The following is a 27652-nucleotide window of genomic DNA, read 5'->3' as shown; positions in this document are numbered from 1 at the left end:
TTTTATGGCTGACTAGTATTTCATTGTGTATATATACCACATTTTCTTTATCCATTTGTACGTTGGTGGACACTTAGGTTGATTCCATATCTTGGCTATTGGTAATTGTGCCATAATAAATGTGGGAATGCAGCTATCTTTTCAGCATGCTGGTTTCACATTCTTTTAATACTTACTTTTAATATTTACCTTATGATTGCTGAATCATATGGTAGTTCTATTTTTGTTTTGTTTTGTTTTTTGAGGAAACTTCATATTATGTAGGTTGTTTCTTTGCTCTGGTGATTGTTTCCATTGCTGTGTAGAAGCTTTTGAATTTAAGGCAATCCCATTTCTCTTTTTGCTTTTGTTGCCTGTACTTTTGAGGTCATGTCCAAAATAATCATTGCCCAGACCGATGTCTTGGAGCTTTTCTGTTTTCTTCTAGCAGTTTCATGGTTTGGGGACTTATATTTTATAAGTCTTTAATCCACTTTGAGTTGATTTTTGCACATGGTGTGTGGTAAGAGTCCAATTATATTCTTCTGCATTTAGATATCTGCTTTTCCCAACACTATTTATTGAAAAGACTGTCCTTTCCTTATTATGTATTCTTGGAGCTTTTGTTGAAAATCTGTTGGCTGTAAACATGTAGATTTATTTTCCGGCTCTCTGTCCCGTTCCATTGTTCTATTTGTCTGTTTTTATGCCAGTGTCATGCTGATTTGGTTACTATAGCTTTGTAAAATATTTTGAAGTTAGGTAATGTGATGGCTCCAGCTTTGTTCTTTTGCTCTAGATTGCTTTGGCTATTCAGGGTCTTTTGTGGTTTCATACACATTTTAGGATTGTTTCTACTAATCTGTGAAGAATGTCTTTGGTATTTTGATAGGAATTACATAGAATCTCTAGATTGCTTAAAATCTGAATATTTTAGCAATATTAATTATTTTAATTCATGAGAAAGAGATGCCTTTCCATTTATTTGTATCTTTTTCATTTATTTGTATCTTTACATTTATTTGTATCTCTCTTCCTCCCTCCCTTCCTCCCTCCCTCCCTCCCTTCCTTCCCTCCCTCCCTCCTCCTTCTCTCCCTCCCTTCTTCCTTTCCCCTTCCCTCCCTCCCTCCCTCACTCCTTCCCTCCCTCCTTCTCTCCTTCTCTCCTTCCTTCCCTCCATTTCTAAATTACATGAAGATTTATTAATCATTTTTATCTGCTTTATGCCATCATCTTTTTAGTGTGTTCTTTGCCTATGTTTTGTGTTCTCCTCTGGTATTTTTGCATAGATGTCATGCTGGTTCTTTTCCATTATTACTCGTAATATTTGCATTGGGTGAGTTTTGTTTTTCTTTTTTTGGAGCTTCTAGTTTGGAATGGATAATTGGGCTTAGTGATTTGGTGTGCTGCTCTTAAGTTTGACTTTGTCTCTGTTGTCTTCAAACTTTTGCTTAGCAGCACCCTCTTCTAGGTTTGGGTCTACTTCTGGCTAGCAGAACACCCTACCTCAAAGTGGAAGGCTTTCTGCCGTAGGTTTTGTTGTGTATAAAGTAGTTTATATCTCTTTAGCTGACTAAAATCAAAATTATCTATTTCCCTAAAACTTAGCTCTATTTTACTGTACTTGGTAGCTCTTCTTCATGTATGATGGTTTGGGCTTATAAATGTCTAGTTTAATCAAAGAGGGTATTTCCTTTACTGTTTCTCATCCTCCCTGTCATTTTCCATGGGTTTCAAAAAAATTGAAGGACAGAGGAATTTTTTTTTCTGTGTTACTAACATGGAAGTTTTTCAGTCATAGTCTTTTACTTGACCTCTGCCTTTTAATTTGTCTTCTTGTTCGTTTATGGTTCACTCTCCACCGCCTGAGCATTCCAGAATGTGTGACTTCACTGCCTCACAATCTTGCTCCGTTTAGCTTAGAAGGTAAATTGCAAGCACTTCATAGGGGCCCCACACGCCATGTATGAAATGGCCCCTGCCACTTATTTCTCAAGTCCTTGCTTTTGTTACTCCTTTACATTCTAGCAATACCGAGTTACTTGTATATCTGATAGGGTTCTATGCAATTTCATATCTGTACTCCTTTTCACACACCTGTTGCTATTCTGCCTGGAGTTCTTCTCCTTCCTAACTTACCTAATAAGCTCCTCTTTATTCTTCAAAGCCAAGTTCAGATGATTCTTGCTTTTCTAAGCCTTCTTTCACACTTTTCATACCGAATCAATCTCTCTGTCTTCTGTGCAACCTCTTTGCCTCATATATATTTTGATCATTATATATTTTTTACATTATAATCATTTGTTTACGTATTTTTCTTTTTCACTGGATTATGAGTTCCCTGAAATTGTTCTTTGTGTCTCCTTCCCTTGGCACATGGCCTGGTAATAATAGGGTCTCAAGTAATAAATTGAATCAACATGAATGGAGAGAGTCAAACCTGAATAATAATGATTTAGGCTTAATAGGAGAAATATTTTTAAATGCATGGCCTTGAATTTTTGTTTTGTATTATTTTGCTGCATTTAAGCAAAATAAAGTGTAAAAAGTACCAAAATAAATAAAAACAAAGCAGAAACAAATATGAATATTGTGTAGCTAAAGGACTCATGATCAGGAAAGAAGTGAAGAGGACAGCTATAAGAATGCTAGTAATAGTTTACACTGTAAGGGCAGGTGCTTGCTCCAAGATAAAGTATACATGGAGGAAAAATAAACAGTCTGGGATACAACCACATGTCTTTCAGGTGTGGTGAAAAGAATAACCGGGGGGCTTTCCTGCATGCCTCAGTTGTCAGGTTTAAGATAATTATCTGTTTCTGGGATTCAACCTCTGTTGTTAAAATAACTACTTATATTGCTGATTTCAGAATATTTCTTCTCTCCTGTGCTAACTTCTTTCCCCTCCCTCTCTCTCTCTCTCTTTCTTTCTTTTTTGAGACAGAGTGTTACTCTTGTCACCCAGGCTGGAGTGCAATGGTGTGGTCTCGGCTCACTGCAACCTCTGCCTCCCGGGTTCAAGTGATTCTCCTGCCTCAGTCTCCTGAGTAGCTGGGATTACAGGCACCTGCCACCATGCCCAGCTACTTTTTGTATTTTCGGTAGAGACGGGGTTTCACCATGTTGGCCAGGCTGGTCTCGAAATCCTGACCTCAGGTGATCCACACGTGAGCTAACTTTTTATGCCGATTTCCAGCAATAATGGATGATGTGCATGTCTCAGTAGTACAATGCAGTAACTTGTTTTAGTGAAAGGTGAAATACTGAGTGAGGATGGAAATACTCCATATGTCTTAAAATTCCACAAAGCCAGGCATATGGGAGACATTCAACATGGAAACTCAACATGACTAATTTTCACAAAACACTCTGAAATTGATATTTTATCCACTGCCTGGACATACTGCAGAATGCATCCCCTTAGGACTCTAACAGAGCCATCTGGAATTTTTCAGATTTAATATCAGGGCTTTGCTTTTGCAGAAAGCCAGCAAAGACCTTGCTTCATAAGCTCTCCCTCCACCTGAGACAATTCAGTTGTCCTTTGGCATGAATTTTGCTTTGTTCCTGTAGCTCTGTGACAAATTAATTGCAAACAATCCAAGACACGTTTTTACTTACTTCTCATCAGCAAACACCAGGAGGAAAGATATTTCCTTGTGGCTGACTGTGTTATGACCTAAACACTTGAGGAAATTAGCTCATCTTATTTAAAATATAGGTTCTCTTTTAGATTCAACTTCTAATTTCATTTCACTTCTCATTCAATACTCCCCCCTAACGTTATTTTTTCTAATAATTAAGGCAGAATATGGGTGCCTCTGTTTCTGGGTCCTTTTGATGTCCTTTGGCTCTGAGAGTGTCCACATTATAACCAATTGGAGCTTCAGGCACTTCAAGTCTCTAGGACTTTTCCTTGCAGCTGGCCTAGGAGCAGGCAAACTTGTCTTAAAGATGGTTTGACAGTAACATGATGACTTTTTGGGAAGCTCCAGAATGTGTCAGTCTGAATATCAGTGTGACAGAACTGAGATTAATTCAACTCAACACATTTTAATTAAGGGCTCATTTGTTCTAAATAAGATACAGCCTTAGTTTTCAAGGGGGTTACAACCCGGTGAGAAAGGCTGGTATGTGGATGATAAAAAATAAGGGAATCCAATGGGAGGATGAATCAGCCCTACCCAGGGAGGCCAAGTAGTGTTTCTCGGGCAGCGTTGACTTAGGGATTGTGGCAGGTTTCTGCTCACCACTCCCCATGTCCGTCTCCCAGAAGCTAATTTTCTTCCCACCAAATCTTGGGACTCTGTAGTTTTCATGAAAAAGTCTACTTTAAGAGATTTGCACAGTTGAAATAAATTGATACTTTGCCACTCATTGAGGTTCAAGGCCTTTTCTCCATTACCACTGTGTCTTTATTCTTTACTGTTCACACATATAATAAACAATAATCTTACTAACCAGTAGATAAAATCATATCAAGCATCCCAAAGTAGCTAAAAATTATTTTCAACCATTTTTGTATCAACTGAATGATTCTTGCCCTGAGGTTTATCTTCATGTCTCATAAATATTAGTTATAGTAATTGGCAGCTTTATTGCCAAACTCCTGAGTTTGTCTTTGATCATTTCCCTGCTATGGACTTGAGTGAGCCAGTCATTCAGAGAGGATGACTTCTTCAAAATAGGGGAAGTATGTGATGTCTTGCCTTTCCCTTCAAAATTTCAGCAACTCTGAATATAATGTTATATGTCTCTCTCTTTCTCCCCAGAAAAGAATAAGCATGAGTCAAAGCCATAGTCTTCAAGCTGGAGGTGAATTCATCTCCAAACTTAGGTCTATACTACTCAAAGTATTTCAACTAGTAGTCACCTGAGGGGAAGCAAGCCTTTTAGGGTTGATATGATTTTTCATCTGAGATCTGATTACCATAATTAGAGCAGAACTCACATATAGTTTGCAAAAGTTGTTGATAAAGTTCTGAGGAACCTCAGTGATTGCCTTCTTGCCTCATGCTGTTTCTCCCGGGTTCTGAGACATAATGCAGCAAGTAGAGGGTCAGCTCACTCAAACAGCAAATTCCATGAAGAGTGAAAACAAAAACTGGTCATGATAAGGGTGCATGCTATTTCTTTTACCTCTGTCTCAATTTATGCTGTTCAAGTAGATCTCTTTGTATCTACGGACACCCAATCTAGTGCTTTTTTATATCCCTGGCTGGAGCCCCGTCCTTGGGCAATACACATCACAGGATTTCATCTGTACTACATTTCTATGAGTTCTCTTTTTTTGTGTGGTAAATCTAGACTTAGCTAAGTTTTTTGCAGTCCTAGGACACCATGCATAGACTGACATTTTAGTAACCTGTAACATCCAACCAATCCAGGTAAGAGTTGGGAATTGTTGACTGAAATATACCATGCAATCAACACATTAATTACACAGTCTACTATATTGACTTTCCATTTAATTCAATTTGAGGGTATAATTACTGTGAAATTATTCTTGATTATTGTTATAATTGTCATATAAAATATTGATCATGCTTATTATTTCCTTTTAGGTCACCAGTCTCTTCAGAAGATCACGGTAAGAATCATCTGTCTTATTTATACCAATTCAGGATTGATACTTGACCCCTGGTCTTTGCAGTTCATTGTCAGAGCAAATAATTGTTTAAGCAAATGTCTCTTAAGATGTTGGCTTTGTGGTTTTTGAATGTAAAATGTCAAACACTTTTAAAAACTTAAATCACCCTAGCTGAATTTGATATCTTTCAAATCTGTTCCAACCTGTCTGGTTCACAAATATTGTGAAGGCTTAATTTATTCTGCCTGATTTCAGTCAGAAACTTTTTGTGGTTTTGGGCTATTCCTGTAATTTTTATGACTCAGATTTTTATCCTTAAAAATGAGAGTTTATGGCCGGGCGCGGTGGCTCAAGCCTGTAATCCCAGCACTTTGGGAGGCCGAGGCGGGCGGATCACTAGGTCAGGAGATAGAGACTGGCTAACACGGTGAAACCCCATCTCAACTAAAAATACAAAAAATTAGCTGGGCGTGGTGGCGGGCGCCTGTAATCCCAGCTACTCAGGAGGCTAAGGCAGGAGAATGGCGTGAACCCGGGAGGCGGAGCTTGCAGTGAGCCGAGATCGCGCCAGTGCACTCCAGCCTGGGGGACAGAGAAAGACTCCGTCTCAAAAAAAAAAAAAAAAATGAGAGTTTATGGTAGATATTCCCTACAGCCCCTTCCAGACTGGACATTGGGATAATCTTCCAATCACTCATTTGTGAAGAGCACTCTAAGTCTGAAAGGAAGGCAAGCAGTCAGTGGTATTTGTTGTTACCCAATTGAGATGAATTGTTTGAATTTTAAGAGACAGCTAATTCACTCAAAAGAGAAAATATCTCATTTTGTTCCATCTCATCTTTGGAGTTGTTCATTTATCCAATCAGTCACAAAACTGTTAAGTGGCTACAATGAGTCAGTTATGCTATATAGTTATGTTTTACAAATATGCTATATGGAACTTTGGTTTGGGGCCCCTTTGTATCTTACCTGGACTTTGGAAATTCTCTCATAATTGGTATCCATACCTCTAGATTTCTTTTCCCTAGTTCACTGTATACCGGGCTAGCACCAAAATGATTGTTCTATAGTAAAAATCTATTCCTATTGCCTCTAGAATGAAATCTTTCCAGCCGACCAATAATTGTGTTCAGCTTTTCAATATTGTATTTTAACATGGACTAGTAAGCACTAAATGATGGAATCTTTGTCTTCCTCCACTGCTTATTGCTTCATTTACCATCTTTTCCCTTCTCCTACCCATGATCTGTTTTCCAGCCGTGTGACAATACATCTAATTCTACATCTAATTTCTGGAGCTCACCATCTTTTCCGTACCTCCCTGCTTTTATCCATTCTGTTCTGTCTGACAGGAGGCTACTTCTTTTGCCATATAGACGGTTTCTACGCACCTCACCTCATCCTCTGTGAGGGCTTGCTGATCTGCTTATCATTGTGCCAAATATTTTTCTGCACTCTAGGGCTTAGTGCACAAATTTCATGCTTTATTTACCCGTTTATCCCTATTAGACTATGAGTTCTTTGATATAGTTTCCAACGAAGAGCAAACAAGGAAAAAGTGTTTGTTAAATGAGTGAATTAAGAAAAGAGAGAAGGAGTTTTAGGCTGGCCTCTTCTACTGCCACATTGTGAAATCTGACTTAGTACTGGAATGAAGTTGTATTATTCTCTATGAAGAATCATAGGGAAAATTATGTTCAGGCCCATTAAGTCAGAATTAGGCAATTGACCACCTAATGTTAGCCTGCTATTATGTGCTATTTTGCTGATTGCTGTTGGTATTACTAGGTGTTTGCCCATTTATATAGGCCCGTGGGCTTCCATGTTCACATTATAAACTAGAAGCTTGTGTTTGGTTTTTATTTTGAACTATGATTTCCTTTAATGACTTTTGGTTGTCTTTGCCTTCCTGTCTATAAGAATTTATTCCCCATTCAGACAAAAATGGTGGGTGAGGGATACTTGTGAATTATAATTCGATAATCCACTAGGACTTCTTAAGTGGTTATGAAATAATAGGGGGCATATGTCAGGGTCCTTCGAAGTCCTAAAGGGTGACTACTGCCAGAAAGACTTGCTTGGAAGATTAAGAGCACTTCAGAATTGATTATTTTAAGAACCTTATATGTGATTAGTTGAAGAAACATTATTGAAATTAGAAGGCCATTATAATTTCATGGCTTCAAAAAATTTCTTACATGTTCATACCTGTTAGTTTGTTTCTGTGACTTCCAAAAATAGTTCAAGTACATAATGCAAAATTATAGTGATGATTTACCTAATCTTATGTAATTGTTCATCATTTTCTAGCCCATATATTCTTGAAAAAAAACTTTTTTCTTTATTACCAGAATTTTCTATCCACCACTCGAAATATATTTCCTTCTGTTTATACATTTTTAAGAGCTCATATGTACTATGGCTAGTATAAAACCTCTTGAATGTCATAGCATCAATCTTACATAATATTTGTACACAATAATGGCATTGCAATACACTTGTAGGAGAGGTGAGAAGTAGCAATTTTTCTTTCTCAAATTTATTGGTAGAAAATTTAAGGCATGTTGGGCACATGGATTGTAAAATTGGAATATAAAACCTTATGTCTCTTGATTTTCTATTTTGTTTGCTTTCCTCAAATAGTCCTCCCTCTGTAATAACTAGTCACTTTGACTGTAAGACAAGAACTTATTCTTGGAAAAATCTAATTTTGCAATGTCCAATAACTGTGGTATTTTTCATTCCCATGATACTCTTGCATAGAGAGCTTGAATACAGTGGCTTTGTCCTTTACCTTATCTTGTTTGTTTTCTTTTCCTTGTCTGTAAAATGCGGCTAATCGTAAACTGCGTACCTCATGGGATTGTAGCAAGTTCAACTGAGAAATCATTTGTGGAATCACTTTCTGATTTTTTTTTTTTCTTTTTTTTTTTGAGATGGAGTCTTGCTCTGTCACCCAGGCTGGAGTGCAGTGGCGTGATCTCGGCTCACTGCAAGCTCTGCCTCCCGGGTTCACGCCATTCTCCTGCCTCAGCCTCCCAAGCAGCTAGGACTACAGGCGGCCGCCACCACGCCCGGCTAATTTTTTTGTATTTTTTAGTAGAGATGGGGTTTCACCATGTTAGCCAGGATGGTCTCAATCTCCTGACCTTGTGATTCTCCCACCTCGGCCTCCCAAAGTGCTGGGATTACAGGCGTGAGCCACCACGCCTGGCCCACTTTCTGATTTGTTAAAAGTACCCCAAACATAGTATTATTCGCTAGCATCCAGGCAGTAGAAGAGGAAGCACAGGTTTATCTGTGATGTTTGCTCGGGATTATGTTCCGCCCTTGAAAAGTTAAAAGAGGACGGGAGAGAATAACCGTTTTTTTCATTATCATTAAATTTTCTCCAGAAACCTTTTATTACATCAGGGTGAGGAGGAGTAAAATGTTTAATACACCATTTAGCTTATAGTGCCAGAGTAAAGGCTCAGTTGATGATTAGATGTGTGGTCATATAGAATTGGCAACACAAGGTCTAAATGACACATAAACTGTTTCTATATTTATATAATAGCGCATCGGGGTCATTAAGAATAAAGGCTAAATTGTATTGAGTGCTTATTATGCAGAAGCACTGTGCTTGCGTGCTCCAACCGCCTTATGGCCTTTCATCTTTCACAAATAACACTCTGTAGTCGATGCATCACCCCCAGTTTCACAGCTGCAAAAGCAGGCTCGGAGTACTTAAATAACTTGCTTAAGGTCACATAGCTAGTAGGTGAGAGAGTTAATTTTCAGACCCAGTTCTAACAACCAAACTCTTAACTCTCTTTATTGGCCATGTCCCTGAAAACCAAAGATGTGATTCAATGGTTAGAACTATGGAGATAATTCTTCCCCCCTCTAACAAGAGTATATTTACTACCGTGTAAGTTAATTTCTTTTTAATGACAAAACAAAGCAGAACAAAAATAACAACTTCTCCCTCCTGCTGGGAATGATTTGTCCCTGTAGAAAAAGTAAATACCAATGTCACATTTTCTCATAATTAGTTAACTGAGTAAAACTGAAGTTTCAGGGAAACCTGCCATGCGAAACCCCAGTGGAAACATTGTGTTAATGTTACATCTGGAAGCTGGAGCCCTACTCCTTGTCAGAAGATAAGCTTGGCAGTGATTGATTGCACTGTCCTCTGCGTTTCCTCTGTATTGAATGCCTATCACTTCATCATTTAACTTGCTCCTGGAGCCATCTCCTGGGCCCAGGCTGCTTCCCTGGCTCTGAGAACTCGTCTTCCGTTGTCACCTTAGCCTGCTTATTTTACAGGCTCCTTGGAATGCTGTACTTACCACTGCTACCTGTGCCAGCACAGTCAGGGCAGGTCATCTTCCAACAAATGTCCATTCATTTACAAAATAAAAGGCATTAGTTGCCTCTCAAAAGAAGGTGCCAACAATCTGCCGCATGCCCCACTGGAACATCTGAGGCAGGCATCCCTCTCCTGTCCTACCTCTTAGACCTGTTGTCAACTATGGCTGTCAGATTCTAAGGCAGCTTTTTTGTTGCAACAGTAACATAGTGGACATGAATTTCAGTAATGGCTATTTGGAAATAAAATCGGCACAACCACAATCACTAGTGTAAAGTGTTTAAGAATGAATCCACTGTCAGGCTTGGAGACGGCTGTGCTTGGCAGTAGGTTACTGATATGGTTTGGCTGTGTCCCCACCTAAATCTCACCTTGAATTGTAATAATCCCTGTGTGTCAAGGATGGGGCCAGGTGGAGATAATTGAATCATGGGGCAGTTTCCCCCATACCGTTTTCGTGATAGTGAATAAGTCTCATGAGATCTGATGGTTTTGTAAATGGGAGTTCCCCTGCACAAGCTCTCTCTTGCCTGCCACCATGTAAGACGTCCCTTTGTTCTTCCTTCATCTTCTGCCATGATTGTGAGGCCTCCCCAGCCATATGGAACTGTGAGTCCATTAAACCTCTTTCCTTTATAAAATTATGCAGTCTCGAGTATGTCTTTATTAGCGACATGAGAATGGATTAATACAGTTATGCAGTGAAACACACTGTGGCGTGGCCCAATCTCTTTGAGGCATCAGTGGCTATACCTCATCAATTCACTTTTCTTTCATGTATATTACTGAAATGTATACTATTCATAAAATATATAAAATGTTATCTGCTCAGTTTAAATAATAAGCAAAAAGAACTACTGTGTACTTGGCCCTCAGACTAAGAAGTAAAACATTTGTAGGAATTTGGGAGCTTCATGTCATTTGCTTTCCTAATTATGTCCCCTTCCTTCTCCTTCAGAAATAACTACTATTCTGCCTTTTTGTTAATCATGTCCTTGTTTATTCTTATTGTTATACTACATATATGCACATCCTACATATGAATGTATACGTGGATATATAACTCATATATGTATTCCTGTATGGGAGTATATATAGTTTTACGTATTTCGAATTTGTACAAATTGAATCATGTTGTGATTTGTTTCTTTTGTTCAAAAGAATATTTTTTGTGATTCATCCTTATGGATGAGTGCCATATGCATTTCATCAATAGTTCATGTTGTATACTACTCTATTATATGAGTATATAACAATTTATATATCCAATCTGCTAATGAATATTTACATAAATAACACGTTTCTTGGGGGTTTGTTTTTGTTTTGCTGTTGCAAACAATATTACTATGAACATTGTCTTTTTGGTAACTCTTTCTGGTATCCATGTGCTTAAACCTGGGAATAGCTTAAGTTAGGTGGCAGACTATACACATATTTAACTTATAGCATTATAACACATTGTTTTCCAAAGTGATCATTTTAATATACACTCCCAACTCCAGTGGATAAGAGTTCCCATTGATCTACATCCTAACCAACACTTGATATTAACTAATTTAAAAATGTTTGCTGGTCTTGTGAAGGTATGAAATGGCATCTCAATGTGATTTTAATTTGTAATCAATGATTACACATGAGATCAAGCATCTTTTCGTTTACTTATGGGCCATTTGTGTTTACTCTTCTGTGAAAGTTCTTTTTATTTTTTTCACTCACTTTTCTCCACCTGATTGGTTGTGTTCTTCTTAATGATTTATGAAATTTTTAATGTATTCTAGGTAAAAATTGTTTTGTTGCCTATGTGTGTTGCAAATTTTCTCCAGTTTGTGGTTTATCTGCAAGCTCCTTTTGATGTCATCTGATGAATAGATGGATATTCTTTATTTTACTGTAGTAAAATCATTAATGTTTTCTCTATGGTTTATGCCTTTGGTATTTTTTAAAGAAATCTTTCAAAGCATAATCATAAAGATATTGTCTCATAAAATTTTTAGAGTGCTTTCTTTAATATTTGATAACTTGGAATTGATTTTTGTGGTTTGGTAAGAGGTGAAGGTCAAATTTAATTTTGATTGTGTTCATATACATAAACAGCTATTTCATTTTCATTTATTTTCTTCACTGACTTGCAAAGTCTGTTGTCTCCCTGTAAATGTGAGTCTCTAGGTTCTGTTTTCTGTTATATTGATGAATATATCTATCCCTATACTATTGTTTTAGTTGTTATAACTTTGGTAAGAGTCCAGATATCTGTTGGAGGATATATCCTGTAGTTTGTTCTTTGGGAGTGACTTGGTTATAATTGAGTTTTTCCTGTTTCATATAAATTATAAAATTAGTGTATCTAGTTTTGTGTTGAAATTTTTTATGAAAATTGCATGAATCTATAAATTAGTATAAAGAAAATTGATATTTTTATGATAATGCATCATTCTATTCCAAGCCACATCTCTTGACATTTAATTGGCTTTTTAAAATGGCTGTGAATAGAGTTTTATAATTTCCTTCATGAAGGATTTGGTCATTTTTGTGTTAAATATATTCCTAGGTACTTTATATTTTTAGTGACAATTTGTATGTTGTATTTTTTAAAATTATGTTTTCTAAGTGGTCTTTGCTGGCATATTGAAATGCAGTTGAATTTTAAAATCTTGTTTCTTTATCAATATTCCTGCTAAAGTTTTAAATTCATAAATCTTATCTGAAGGGTCTTTTTGTGGGAAGAGAATTCTATATAGGCAATCTCATCTACAAAGAATTTTGTCCTTTCCAATCATTATGCTTTGTATACAGATTTCTGGTGCTTTCTGCACTGGTTAAAACCTTCAGTGCAGTATTGACTAGTAATTGAGATAGTCAGCATCATTGACTTGTTCCTGATCCCAAAGTGAGTGCCATCCACAAGTCACAATTAAGTAAGAAGTTCACTGCCAGTTGGTCATGATGCAGGAGGCAGTACTTGTTTTGTGGATATTTCTTATAAGGATCTTTTCCTTCACTCTAATTTGTTAAATTCAACAGATATTGAATTTTATTTAATACTCTTTTCTTCATCTTTAGAGATGACAATTTTTTTCCCCTTGGTCTGTTAATACGGTGCATTTTACTAATTGATTTTTAAATAGAAATCAATATCATATTTATGAGAAGAACTCAAATTGGTTATTATATTTACCACCTTTATACATTGCTAGATTTGATTTGCTAATATTTTGTTTAGATATTTACATCCATGTTCATAAGTGTGATTAATCTTTAATTTTGCTTTCTATTATGTAGTATGTATATGATATTCATAGCTTAAAATGAATTAGGAAGGGTTTCCTCTTTTTATAATCTCTGGAAGACTTTGTACAATACTTGAGTTACCTATTTCTGGAATGTCTTGTATATACTACTATTATTCTCATTTTACAGATGAGAAAACTAGGACACAAACCGATTAAATGACTTGTCCAAGGCCACATGCCTATTGAGTAAAAGGTAGAACTAGGATGTGAACTCAGGTGATCTGGATCCAGATCCTTTTCCTAACCATTTCTCTGTACTGTCTGTCAATAGCATTGCTGAAATTTGAGCTCATGTAATAGGAAATCATGATTCTATTTGTTAAATAAAGACCTCATAATTGTATGAGGTCTTTTTATTGGGTAGAAAGTGATTATTAAAGATGGGATAAGTGAGAAAAACCCTTGACACAGAAAAACATTCGAAGATATATTTTGGATCCACTTCTTGTAGCCCCATACTTCATAATCAAGAAAATAGGGATCCAATCTCCTGTCAATAACATTCATTTTTTTAAATAGTAGAATTCTCAAAAGGTAGCTATTCCCTTAAAGAGATATCACAAGTAGGAAGATAATTATTATGACTGTGATGACTAAGAGTAAAGAAGACTAAGAAAGTTAGACACTGGCTTGGTGCTGTGGCCTACACCTGCAATCCTAGCACTTTGGGAGGCCAAGGCGGGCGGATCACCTCAGGTGAGGAGTTTGAGACCAGCCTAGCCGACATGGTGAAACCCCGCCTCTGCTAAAAATACAAAAATAAGCCCGACATGGTGGTGCATGCTGGTAATCCCAGCTGCTTGGAAGGCTGATGGAAGAAAAGCATTTGAACCCAGGAGGCAGAGTTTGCAGACAGCCGAGATCGTGCCACTGTACTCTAGCCTGGGCTACAGAGCAAGACTCCGTCTCAAAAAAGTAAACTTGACTGATGTTATAGATGGAAATATGTGCAGATCTTTAATTGCATTGCTAGGTATAGCTTACTATATTGACCGTCACAGTACGTCACTTTGCAATGACTTTGGGCTATCATTAATGTAAAGTTGCTGGAGTGTCCTTTTTTTGCCCCATATCAGATTTTTCCTATAGAATCCCCCTTGGCTTTCTAATTAGATTCAAACTTTTTAGTGCTCATTTTTGAGGCTCTTTCTCTTCCTGGTTTAGCTCATGTTGCTTTAGAGCTTTAGAGAGTTACTTCTACTCTGCTTGTGGGACCCTCTCTAGACCTCGCCTTTCTTGTCTTTATTTAGCCATAAGCTCTCTATCACCTCCTACCATCTCTCTGGCAGGCACCCTCATTGTCCTTCATTCAGGTCTCACCTCAATGCTCATTAATTTCCGTGTCTTGGAACCACCTCCATAGATGCTAAGGACAAAGAAAGATGAATTTTCCTGACAACTTAAATGCCCATGATTTGTCCTTCCTTGTTGCCTACTGTTTTGTGTTTTTGAGTGTGTTCCAATTTTCTTTCCTCATGGGTAATGTTGCTCTTCTTATTTGACTATAAACTCAGTGAATAGAGACATTGCCCTATTCTGTGCTGTGCCTTGGCACAGAACTGATTCTCTCTATATAAGTCTTACTGTTAAATTTGCTGCAGTACGTGGTGTTGGCAAACAGAAACTTTCATTACACATCTTTGAATCCCATTGCAGCCTCATTAATATTGTTCACTGTTGTAGAAGATAGGTCACTCCTGGTCTTTTTCCAAAGAGATTCAGTTACTATGTGCTGAAAAGATGGCCTTTTGTGGTAGTCTCACTGGGTGTTCCCTATAGACTGTGTTTTGAAAGGAAAAGAATAAAAATGATAGCGTATTTTTTCTTAGTCTTCTTTCACAAATCCTAGGAAAATAGATAATTCACTGCTGATTAAAAAGCAAAACAAAACAAAACAAACCCCCCTGGGCTTTCCAAAATCTGGTTATATTGCTTTCTATGTGTCCTGACCTTACTATTATCTGTCATTTCCCTTTACTAAATCTCACTTTTGATTGTAGCCATATAATCCTTTTGATTGTTTTGGTTTTTTTGGAATGCTAGTTGTCTTTTGAAGGTTGATTGTAAGTGGTCGGAGGAGATGAGGGAATACTCTTTTTTGTTTGTTTTTGTTTTGTTTTGAGATGAAGTCTTGCTCTGTCGCCCAGGCTGGAGTGCAGTGGCACAATCTCGGCTCACTGCAACTTCCGTCTCCCAGGTTCAAGGGATTCTCCTGTCTCAGCCTTCCGAGTAGCTGGGATTACAGGCGTGCACCACCACGCCCAGGTAATATTTTGTCTTTTTAGTGGAGTCAGGGTTTCACCATGTTGATCAGCCTGGTCTCAAACTCCTGACCTCAAGCAATCCGCCTGCCTTGGCCTCCCAAAGTGCTGGGATTACAGGCATGAGCCACCATGCCAAGCTGAGGGAATACTCTTTATTAAAATTTACCTACAACATTGCATTGGGTTGTTTTTGGGGTTACAGAATACTTAAGTTGAAATATTAACACATTGTAAAATAAAAAAGTAATGGGAAAGAAAGGAGTTAGAAAAAGGAAGAAAGCTGGTGTCCTAGTCCTAGTTTACTTTTTTTTTTTTTTTTTGAGATGGAGTTTCACTGTGCCACCCAAGCTGGAGTGCAGTGGCATGATCTCAGCTCACTGCAACCTCTGCCTCCCAGGTTCAAGCGCTTCTCCTGCCTCAGCCTACAGAGCAGCTGGAATTACAGGCGTGTGCTACCACGCCTGGCTATTTTTTGTATTTTTTTTTTTTTTTTACCAGAGATGAGGTTTCACCATGTTGGCCAGGCTGGTCTCGAACTCCTGACCTCATGTGATCTACCCACCTCAGCCTCCCAAAGTTCTGGCATTATAGGCGTGAGCCACCACGCCCGGCCCCTAGTTTGCTTTTAAGTGGAAAGACGAGAAGGGGCCATCAGACAAGGTGATGTGTCTGGCAACAAGTGAAGCTATCATAGATTTTGTTTCCACAGATAAGTCAATACAGTATTTAGGAATTGAGAAATCTCTCACTCTGGTCTTTGTGTAATATTCTGTGATAGCAGAAACAAAAAATTGAATTGTGCCTATTGTTAAAAGTTTACTGTGTTTATGATTTCTACTGTATGAACTTATATGATCTGAGTTATATTAACACCCAGTGAAACTAAGGGGCTGGGTTGGTACACTGAAACTTATCGTAATATAATTCTCATGTGAGGCTGTTACTATATTTGTTTTTAATTTGACTAGAAATCCTAATATTTAATCAAAAGTCTTATCCTCTACCTAGAGCTTGTTTTATCATTTTGGTGGCCTCCTCTTGCAAAGAACTGGCTGGTGACTGGTTTCCCTGAATTACGGACTTAGCCTAAACATATCTTACCATCATTACCAGTTGCAAAATATTAGAATGTGTTGTCACTGTTTCAGTTGGTTCCTAGAAGGTTAGTCTTAGATATGTTACTTTAACCTGTATGCTGTAGTACTTTGAATGTATTTTTTGTTTGCATTTTTGTTTGCCCAACCTGTCAATTACAGCTGCTTAGGCCTGGACTGTCCTGGATAAAGCTGTTAAAATATTCACCAGTCCAGCCATCTTATAAGCTAATTAAGTCAACTAAATGCTTCCTTGTTTTGCCAGACTTGTTATGTCAATCCTCAGTTTCTGGGTTCACTTTGGGTGCCCTAAATCTTAGGGTGTGACTTTCTTAGCATCCTGTAACATCCATTCCCCAGCAAGCACAACTTCACATAATACTTACCAGAAGTTCATTGCTGAAGCCTTTTCTTCGTCCAGCAGAGCAATTTGATTTTCTACAACTTCCCTCTTCAGAGCCAGAAAAGTATGGGATATGGAGACCACTAAAACTACATCCCTTTGGCCTGACCAGGCAAATATTGGGAAGGAAGGACCTCGTATTACTACCTAATGACCCCATAGTATTGTTTGACAGTCTATACAACCAGATAAGCAGGCAATGTAGTACCCTGCTAAAGAGACAGGCTTTCTCATATCTCATAAATATTTCACTTCCTGGGTCTACATGCTGGTTTTATTCCATATTAGCCATGTGGTCTTCAGCAAATTACTTAATGTCATTAAACCTCAATTTCTTCATCCTGAAAATGAGGATGATAATAATAAGAGTATGTATCTAATAGGCTTATTGTGAGGATTAAATTAGATAATATAGACAAAGACGTAGCATACAATTTGCTTAGAAACATCAACAAATGAAAGAGACAGGGGGAGAGGAAGTGTGCAAGAGAAAGTGAGAGCAACCATGAATGTCAGACAGCCAAAAAATGGGCATATAGATTTTTTTATAAATAGGCCACATATGTCTCATTTGCATGGGCTTTTGGGATGATTAAAGCCTATTGTTCTCTAGGATTACTTGAAATACACATTTCCTGCAGGTTACAGCCCAATGGACACAGAATGACTTGTGTATTAGTCCATCCATTCTCACATTGCTATATAGAATTACCTGAGACTGGGTAATTTATAAAGAAAAGATGTTTCATTGGCTCATGGTTCCACAGGCTATACAGGACGCATTGATGGGGAGGCCTCAGGAAACTTACAATCATGGCAGAAGGTGAAGGGGAAGCAGGCACATCCTACATGGCTGGAGCAGGAGGAAGAGAAAGCAAAGGGGGAGGTGCCCCACATAGTTTTAAACAACCAGATCTCGTGAAGACTCACTCACTATCATGAGAACACTGAGGGGGAAATCCACACCCATGGTGCAATCACCTCTCATCAGAACCCTCCTCCAACACTGGGGATTACAATTCAACATGAGATTTGGTGGGGACACGGATCCAAACTGTATCAACTTGTGTCATTCTAAGTAATTGCCACTTTTGAATGGGTGGTAGGGTTGGCAATTGCAAAAGCCATGGTTTGGAGTTGCTTGCATCAGGCCTGGGGTTCCCCCTGGAGCAGGCTGAGCTTGGCTGCCTTCTAAGGCCTCTTCTGCTCTGGAGACACTTACAGGCTTCTGAGTCAGGACAGAACACTGAGCAATGAAACACAGGAGGAAAAATTAAAAACATCACCTTTAATTTTTGGAAAGTATTTTGGAGATACCTGTGCCCTGCTCTCTAAGGAGTTCCTGTAGGGATTTCTGCTTATGAATTCCAGTATATTGTTTCTGTTTGGGATGACAAATGGGGTTTCTATTGACACACCTTGCCACAGACCCACTTTTTGAAAAACACTAAAATCCACTTTGCAAGTGTATAAATATTGCAGGCAGGCAGCTTCTACATTCTTTGGCAAGGGAACAAAATACTATTTAATAATGCAGGTTCCAGCTTTTCTCCTGACAATGCAAAGTCCCAATGATTATTGAAAAGGGAATTTGAAATCTGCCAGAATCCACTCAGTTTTCCTTGTCTGGTGACATTTCCATCCTGTCACCCTCACTAGTGAAGACAATTGTTTCAGCCATTGAGAAAAAAAAAAAAAGGTATTTTATAAGACTGCAAGAAAGCGATTTAAACCATGACTATTTCTGTTAACTGTTTGCTTTGTTTCTCTGACCGTGTGCCTCTCTAGTCACCCTATCTTCTTTAACTATCTTGTGGGCTTTTTCCTGTTGTCAAAAAGCAAAGGGCTAATATCCAGAATCTACAATGAACTCAAACAAATTTACAAGAAAAAAACAAACAACCCCATCAAAAAGTGGGCAAAGAACATGAACAGACACTTCTCAAAAGAAGACATATATGCAGCCAAAAAACACATGAAAAATGCTCATCATCACTGGCCATCAGAGAAATGCAAATCAAAACCACAATGAGATACCGTCTCACACCAGTTAGAATGGCCATCATTAAAAAGTCAGGAAACAACAGGTGCTGGAGAGGATGTGGAGAAATAGGAACACTTTTACACTGTTGGTGGGACTGTAAACTAGTTCAACCATTGTGGAAGTCAGTGTGGTGATTCCTCAGGGATCTAGAAGTAGAAATACCATTTGACCCAGCCATCCCATTACTGGGTATATACCCAAAGGACTATAAATCATGCTGCTATAAAGACACATGCACACGTATGTTTATTGCAGCACTATTCACAATAGCAAAGACTTGGAACCAACCCAAATGTCCAACAACGATAGACTGGATTAAGAAAATGTGGCACATATACACCATGGAATACTATGCAGCCGTAAAAAATGATGAGTTCATGTCCTTTGTAGGGTCACGGATGAAACTGGAAAACATCATTCTCAGTAAACTATCGCAAGGACAAAAAAACCAAACACCGCACGTTCTCACTCATAGGTGGGAATTGAACAATGAGAACTCATGGACACAGGAAGGGGAACATAGCACTCCGGGGACTGTTGTGGGGTGGGGGGAGGGGGGAGGGACAGCATTAGGAGATATACCTAATGCTAAATGACGAGTTAATGGGTGCAGCAAACCAACATGGCACATGGATACATATGTCCCAGCTGTCTTTCTGCTATATATTTAAACTCCTAGTTCTCTTTGGGGAAGAGGGTGGTGGACTTGTGTGAGGATATAGTCTGAATGAAGTCTCCGAGTAATTTTTGTTCATGTTATAGGGGTGGGAGTTAGGGGAGAGGAGGGAGAGTCTTTGGCCTCACACTACCCTCTGAGTCCTGAATGGGGTTCTCTCAGCATCTCGTTTTCACGCTATTTCTGACACACTCCTCCCTGACCCTATTTCAGAGGTCCCTGTTATCAAATGGAAGTGCTTCTTATGTCTTCCTTCATTCTGCTAAGCTGCCTGTTCTCTACAGAAATCTCTACCCCCAGGTTTTCTACCAGTGCAAATCTTCGTTTTTGGAAAATTTCTTATACCTCCTCGAGGAAATCATTCTCTACATCACTCTATTTCTTTAGCAATCAGGGACTACATTTGGATGTATAAGTATATACATATTAAGTTTCTGGATATTCTTTCTTTTTCTTAGGAATACATGAATTCCTATGAAGAAAGGAGGTTTAGTCTTGATTTCATTTCCCTTCCTATCAACTGGACAATAAAAATCTGATTTTTAATAAATATAATTGAAGACTTACTGATACGCTGAAGCCTATTCTATTTCAAATTAATATTTTATGTCTTGAGCATGCTTCAGAAGTAACTATTTACATAATAATTCTTCTAAGGCATAATGTTGCTTAATCAATTTAGCATGATATAGTGAAAATTAAGATTTATTTTTACTTTTCTGAAATAAAATGCTTAATTTTTATATTCTTCCAAGTAATAACTGTCATATGCTTATATGGGGAAGATTCAAAATTAGTGTTTTATTATAACCTGGTAGGGGTGGGTCTAGGGGAGGGATAGCATTAGGAGAAATACCTAATGTAGATGATGGGTTGGTGGGTGCAGCAAACCACCACGGCATGTGTATACCTGTGTAAACCTGCACATTCTGCACGTGTATCCCAGAACTTAAAGTATAATAAAAAATTAATAAATAAATAATGCAAATAATCTATATTTACAATAATAAGTGAGGGTATGCTCTTGACATTTTATTTATTTTTTAATTGTACACTTTTGCCATATGTGCATTTTGCTGGTATGTCTCTGAACATGACCTTTGCTAAATTAACTCCTTCCTGACTTTACTTTTGTTCCAATGAGGGATGTTTAGCTATTCTTCTTTTTGGTTTAAAAGGCCTTTATATTACAGAGTGGTCAGTTTGCTGCTAGTCACTGAGAAGAAATGTAATATGCATGCTGATGACTGGATGACTTATAAGCTTATAATCTTTCTGAGCTCTAGTATGTACTCAACTGTACTTGGCTTCTGACCTTAAACATCATTTTCCAAGCAGTCTTGATGTTTGGTGAAACCAGTAACCATCCATTACTCTCAGGCCACATCAGACCTGCTTACAGACATCACTGGGTGAAACATGAGTACACTTGTTCACCCTAAGTTCCTTTCAGAGGCCTTGAAGGACACTGCTAAAACACATCCAGTGAATTCAGAGACCCTGATCTCAGGCAGAATGCCTGCCTGATGTTGGAGGAAGGGGTAAACCAAGGCCTGAAGCTATCTCTGTGCTTCTCTGTAAAAGTCACCAGAGCTACAGGCCAGCAGCACTTCTCTTTTATGTGGCACCTTCCTCTCATCTGTGGGGATAATAAGGACTTCATTAGTTCTTCCATTTCTCTTATCCTCTCAGGATTATAGCTTTATCATCCAAATGCCAGGAAAGTAAAACGAAACAAAGTTAGACAATCTAAATTAAACTCTCTCAACATTATAGGGATGAAGGACCTTCAGAGTACTAGAACTTCTTTAAAAAATCTCTTGCATTGCTACATCAGTTTCCAACACACATATTATTTCATTCAAATGTTAAGAAGGGGAAAAGAGTGTTACTGTGTACTGTAATTATTTTAGGTTCATGATGAAAATGCTTTACAAGGGTGGGCGTGGTGGCTCACGCCTGTAATCCCAGCACTTTGGGAGGCCGAGGCAGGCGGATCACTAGGTCAGGAGATAGAGACTCTCCTGGTTAACATGGTGAAACCCCGTCTCTACTAAAAATACAAAAAATTAGCCAGATGTGGTGGTGGGCGCCTGTAGTCCCAGCTACCCAGGAGGCTGAGGCAGGAGAATGGCGTGAACCTGGAAGGCAGAGCTTGCAGTGAGCTGAGATGACGCCACTGCACTCCAGCCTGGGTGAGAATGTGAGACTCCATTTAAAAAAAAAAAAAAAAAAGAAAAGGAAAGAAAATGCTTTACAAATATGAAAACTCCTCCCTGGATTTTTTTGCAAGCTTAATGTTTGCCTAACAAAATAGTTAATAGGATTCTATAATATTGATGTTAGAAATGGATTTATATTTTTCTAGTTTTAAGGGAATAGCTGTATATTACTTTAGATGGTGGTACTATATGAAAATATGTTTTCCCATTACATACAAAGATGATGATATTCATTTATTGCTAGAGAAAGAATTGATATTGAGTTATAGAGATTTTCCAGAAGGTATTTTAAGACCCTTTGCTGGTCCTTTGTGACTAGCAGCATGTATGTTACACGGCAGGCTGAAAGTGACATGCTGTGATTCTGGAAGAGTGTGAGCCTATTGGCCCTGTAACCCATGAGCTTGTTTTCACTAACCCAGTGCTCAAAGCAAATTAATTTACCCACGAAGTTTGTTTTAACACTTATCTAAGGGTTACTATCAATGTTCCAGGAAGTAACAAGTATCATTGCTAATATACAGCTCTGATTTGACTCATAAACATTTCTGATCTCATGAAATAGTTGCAGTGGTGTTTTGCTGTGTTTACTAGATGCATCTAATAAACACCATGAGATGTACGAAGAGATTTGAAGATATTTGTGACTCCAAAACTGATTGCAAGGTATAGCAGGGGCCAGTAAAGTGAGCTTTCTTCCACTCCCTAGAATGTCTTCCTCAATCCAGAGTTTAAAGTGTATTGAAATGATAGCTGGCTGATTCACCAGGTGGAAAAGATCAACCAACTATTTATTAAGTGCTTCATGTATTTTCTGTCCCATGGAGATTTCAGTGAAAGATACAGTGTGGATAAAACACAGAGAAAAAAATGTCCTCATGCTTATGACTTAATTGCAGAAGTGGAACTTAGACATGTGAAACAATTAAACAATTCCACAACAGATAAGCAAATGGGATACTTCGGAGAGACATCTGGTCCCTGTGCTGTTTATAGCCAATTCCAGTGGTGAATAAAAGAAGTGGAACGGACTGCTTTTGAAGGGAGCGCATCCTGATCCTCTGGCAGTAAGGTGGAGGTTTTCTGCCAGGAGGGAACACTAGACAGAGGCTGTTTGTTTTTTCTCCAAACAGAAATCTCTTCCATGCTAATAGGAGCTTCAAAAGGATTGCCACAGCAGATGGAAAGAACCAATATATATTAATGCATTTAATTAGCAGGAATTAATGGAATTGGGGGATTAATTCTGTCATTAGAGAGAAACAAAACCTATTTTTGTCTCCTATCTGTGGTTACACACTCTAAGATGGATTTGGCACAGGTGGTGTTTGAATATAAGGCCACTGTAGTATCTAATGGCCTTTTGATGCCACTGTTGGATTAATCCCAGGGATGATGAGAAGGTAGCCCTGTGAGATGTGTGCTCTGCACCATGTTTCAGCGATGGAGGAGAAGCTGGTAGGTGGAGTGTGAGGGGTATAAACCTAGAATTCAGTGAGTGTTTGAAGGAGGAAAAAGGGGAGGAGATTGAGAGAGTCTCTTCTCTTGCATCTGATTTTTTTTTTCTTTTTTATTGAGACGGAGTCTCACTGCATCACTCAGGCTGGAGTGCAGTGGTGTGATCTTGGCTCACTGCAACCTCTGCTTCCTGGGTTCAAGCAATTCTCTTGTCTTAGCCTCCGAAGTAGCTGGGACTACAGGTGTCCACAGTCACGCCCAGCTAGTTTTTGTATTTTTAGCAGAGACAGGGTTGTACCATGTTGGCCAGGCTGGTCTCAAACTCCTGACCTCAGGTGATTCACCCGCCTCGGCCTCCCAAAGTGCTGGGATTACAGGCGTGGGCTACAGTGCCTGGCCACATCTGATTATTAATGAGAGATTAGGGACAGACTCACCTAAGACAGAATTTTTAATTCAATCTAGCAAGCACCCATTGCCTAGTCTTCCCCCTGCTTTTTTTTTCTTCTCCAAAAAGCTGTTCCTCCAGAAAAGCAGTTTTCAGTGTTTTTAATTTTTAGGCCAAGATACTCTTGACATAAACCAGATGACATTGTATGCATAACACATTCCCATAAGTGACACAGGTAAAAAGACTGTTGATTATACCCCTTTCCCAACACTGACAAGTCAACACCAGCCCTCCGACTCAAAGCACATCACAATTCAAGTATATGATGTGACAGTTTGTACTTTTCAAAAATAGCCATGGCATTTTCTCCCACCTACACACTCATCTTGCAATGTGACTTTGATGCGCTTTCCATTGAAATGTGGGATCTACGCTCTCTTTCCTTGTATATGCACAAACGTGGACTTCAGCAGGAATGATACCTTGGGATTTCCAAGGCGAGGTGAGTTGATCACTGGGCTCTCTTGGGATTGTTGCTTTTGGAACCCAGCCACCATCTTATAAGAAAGCCCAAGAAGCACACGGGAAGCTCCAGGAATCCCACGTGAGAGGATCCAAGGCTCCTAGCCTTGAGCCGCTTCCCATTTATGCCTCATTAGCATGATTCACAGTGGTCATCCATACCAGTGAATGCGTGTTAGATTACCTTTGCTGTGTTTGATGATTATACTAAATTTCATTTTTTTGTGAGCTAAGCCTTCACAGTTTGTTGCTCATGTACCATGGCTGGCTGCTCACAAAGCAGAAAAATTGGACAGAATGTTTCTGATAAGGTAAATACAGGAAAGGCTATGCAGAAATATGTATCTCAGAGAGTGAGCTATTGGGCAACTATGGTATAAGTTATCTGGTAGCCACGCAAGAAGTAACAGATTGAATAAAGGCAAACTATGAAGACTTCAGTCATGATAAGATCAAGAGAATTATTTGTGTCACATTTGCCATGGATTGTGTCTCTGTTGGCACACACAAAAAGTTGGGACTTAAAACTGCAAATTTACTTTAACTTCATTTTGTATGTCATGCATTCATGAAACTTTTTCTGGGGGTTATTTATTTTCATTTTTGGCTGTCCTGTTCCAAGTTAAACAAAGGAGAAACAGCATCATATAGTGGAAGAAACTCAGACCTGGGGAAGGGAGGCAGCAAATAAATGAAACAAGAGTCCTTTGTCTCTCAGCTGGATTGCTAACTAATCTGTGTGATCCTGCAAAGGTCAGTGCAGATTTCAAGCCCTACGTTCCTCATCTATGAAATGAAAGGTTAGACTAAGACCAAATACAGCTCTAGAAAGTAGAGTATTATTACTCCTCAAGAAATAGTTTAGGGTTGTGCCTCTTGCTTTGCACATGAAAATATTTAGGAGTAGAAGTTCACAGAACTTGGCAAAGCTAGATGCATTTATGATTCCCAGTGAATCATCTGATGTTTTTCCCTACATCTCTACAAGCCATTCTTGGTTTAGCAGTTTTTATATTTACTTTTATTTTTTTCTTCTATAATTTTGGAAAAAAAGAGTTAGCTGACTGCTACTATGGGCAGGCAACAATTTGGTAGTAGGATATTATTTTTAAAACTAAAAAATAACAGAATATGAAAGATTAAACTTTTAAAAAATAGACATAAGTGCTCAGAGTTGTGATTCTATTTTGCATGTAACAATGTAGTTATTTCAGTTACTTTATTGAGAATCACAAATATATATATGGCTTTGCCAAGTTCTGTATACTTTTTATTCCCCAATATTGTCTTCTGTACAGCAATAATTACAACCTTAAGCCGTCCCTTCAGAAGTAGTCATATGCCAAATTCTACCTTAGTCTAAAATAATTCTTTTTCTGTGTGATGGTGCCAAAAACATCAGTTCTCCCTGCTGCTCTCCGCAGATGTCCAGGTACCTTAATGGTTAGGTTGTCTGTACCTTGAGCTTATTTGCAAGGCAGAGCTTCAAAAGAACTGCTTTTTAAATTTTTCCACTGATAGAACTGGAGCTTGGTAAACTAACTTGCCCAAGGTCATAGCAGTTAGTGATACTCACAGGACTTAAACCCAGGAGGTCTGAATGTAGACTCAATTATGGCATATCCCTTCCTAATAATAAGCCAGATTTTGTTTTGTACTTCTTGCCAAAATGTAACTCCATGATGACATTTGTTTTGTACATTGCTGCCTTCTTACTGCCTCAAACAGGGCCTGGCATGGTGGGAACAGGTGGGGATCTTAGTCTGTTCCTGCTGCTAGGACAAAATATCTTAGACTGGGTCATGTTTAAATAATAGAAATATATTTCTCATGGTTCTGGATTCTGGGAAGACCAAGATCAAGGTGCTAGCAAATTGCTCTCTGCTTCAAAGGTGGCAGGCTCTTGCTGCATCCTCACATAATGGGAAGGCAAAAAGAAATGAAAACTGTGTCCTCACATGGTGGAAAAGATAGAAAGGACAGGCAGCTTTCTCAAGGCTCTTTTAGAAGGGCATTGATTTCCTTCATGAGGGTGGAGCCTTCATGACTTAATCACTTCCTAAAAGGCCCCACCTCTTAAAACCACACTGGGGATTAAGTTTCAACATGAATTTTGGAGGGATACAAACATTCAAATCACAGCAGCTGTCTTCTCCCTTTCCTGATTCCACATGACAGAAGCCATCTCTTCCTTCCGCACATGGATGTCTGAGCACATCCAGACTCTTGAGAGCCCAGGCTTAAGAGAGAGAGGCTGTGAGAAGGAAGATGGCAGTTCCCTCCTGGAAGTCTTGACTTCTTAGTCCCAGCTTTCTGTCTTGGTATGTGTACTGAACAACAATGTATTTGAAGATACAGCATAGAAGGAAAAATAAACCATTTCCTATGAAGTAATGATTCAACTTCTAACCTGTAAAAATGAAAAATTTCTCAGTTCCCTACCCCCTTGCATTCCTGTCTTCATAAGTTTCTGTGATTTAATTTTCCAAGAAACTTAATATTCATATACTTAACAACTTTTATATCCATTAACAACTTGACTTTCCCTGCTTCTTTGAATTTTGGAGCATTCTTTCCTTAGTATGAAGGAGTTTTGAGAAAGGCAAGAAGACGAGCTCAGAGCTCAAGAAACTATGAAGAATAATATTGTAATCATAACACCTCATTATTTGTTTTTAAGCTCAATCCTTCAGAAGGTTATTATCTGGAGTTGAATAATAATAGATTCAGGCTCTTTTTATGTTGAGGAAATCTTAAACAACAGTGTTCATAGGGAAGGACATTAATCAGGAGAGAGAAGTGAGCCTTGTTTCTAATAATGTTTGCATAATAGCTACCCTTGGGTGTATTGCTTGACTTAAATATTCATGCTTTCCACATCCAGTAGAATTGGAAATTATTCATGGTTATGATTCTGTCATATGATCTTCTACCTATTCAAGGGGACTTCAAACTGAGAGCCTGTTGGAAACCAACAAACATAAATAACAATGCTTGTGAGTGATACGGGGTAGAAGTTGGAAGAGGCTGTGATGTTGGCTATGGGGAGAAAAGGAGCAAAGAGTAGGAACTTAACTGTTTCCAGAGGGGGAGAAGCAGACTCACGCTGACATGCTTAAGGACATTTATATGCTCTCCTGGTTTGCTTTTAGCTCTTCAATAGCTTCTCATCACCAGGAGAATAAAATTTAAATGCCTTATCTTGGTGTCAGACTCACTCCCTGGAGTGGTTCCTGTGAAACTTTGGATCACATTACCTGAGACTACTCTCCACCTCAGATGTGACAACACAGAGCTCTTTGCAGATTCCCTCAGACACCATGACTTACCTTTATCTCTTTGTTCACATCCTTCCTTCATCTTG

At 38.5% G+C, this 27652-nt stretch overlaps 1 protein-coding gene across 2 annotated transcripts in view; it reads left to right on the top strand.

Moving 5' to 3' along the window:
- Window positions 1-27652, top strand: part of DGKI (diacylglycerol kinase iota) — a 475885-nt gene that overhangs the window by 413254 nt on the left and 34979 nt on the right. For both annotated transcript variants that reach the window (XM_032761874.2, XM_058427069.1), the window contains one exon: window positions 5545-5570. In XM_032761874.2, the coding sequence (XP_032617765.1) occupies window positions 5545-5570 (26 nt within the window). The remainder of the gene's footprint in view (window positions 1-5544; window positions 5571-27652) is intronic.

Source organism: Hylobates moloch, unplaced genomic scaffold (genome assembly GCF_009828535.3).
Source record: "Hylobates moloch isolate HMO894 unplaced genomic scaffold, HMol_V3 SCAFFOLD_1, whole genome shotgun sequence".
NCBI classification, from domain to species: Eukaryota; Metazoa; Chordata; class Mammalia; order Primates; family Hylobatidae; genus Hylobates; species Hylobates moloch.
Note: the sequence above shows the minus strand (reverse complement) of the source record. Positions and strands in the feature narration are given on the sequence as shown.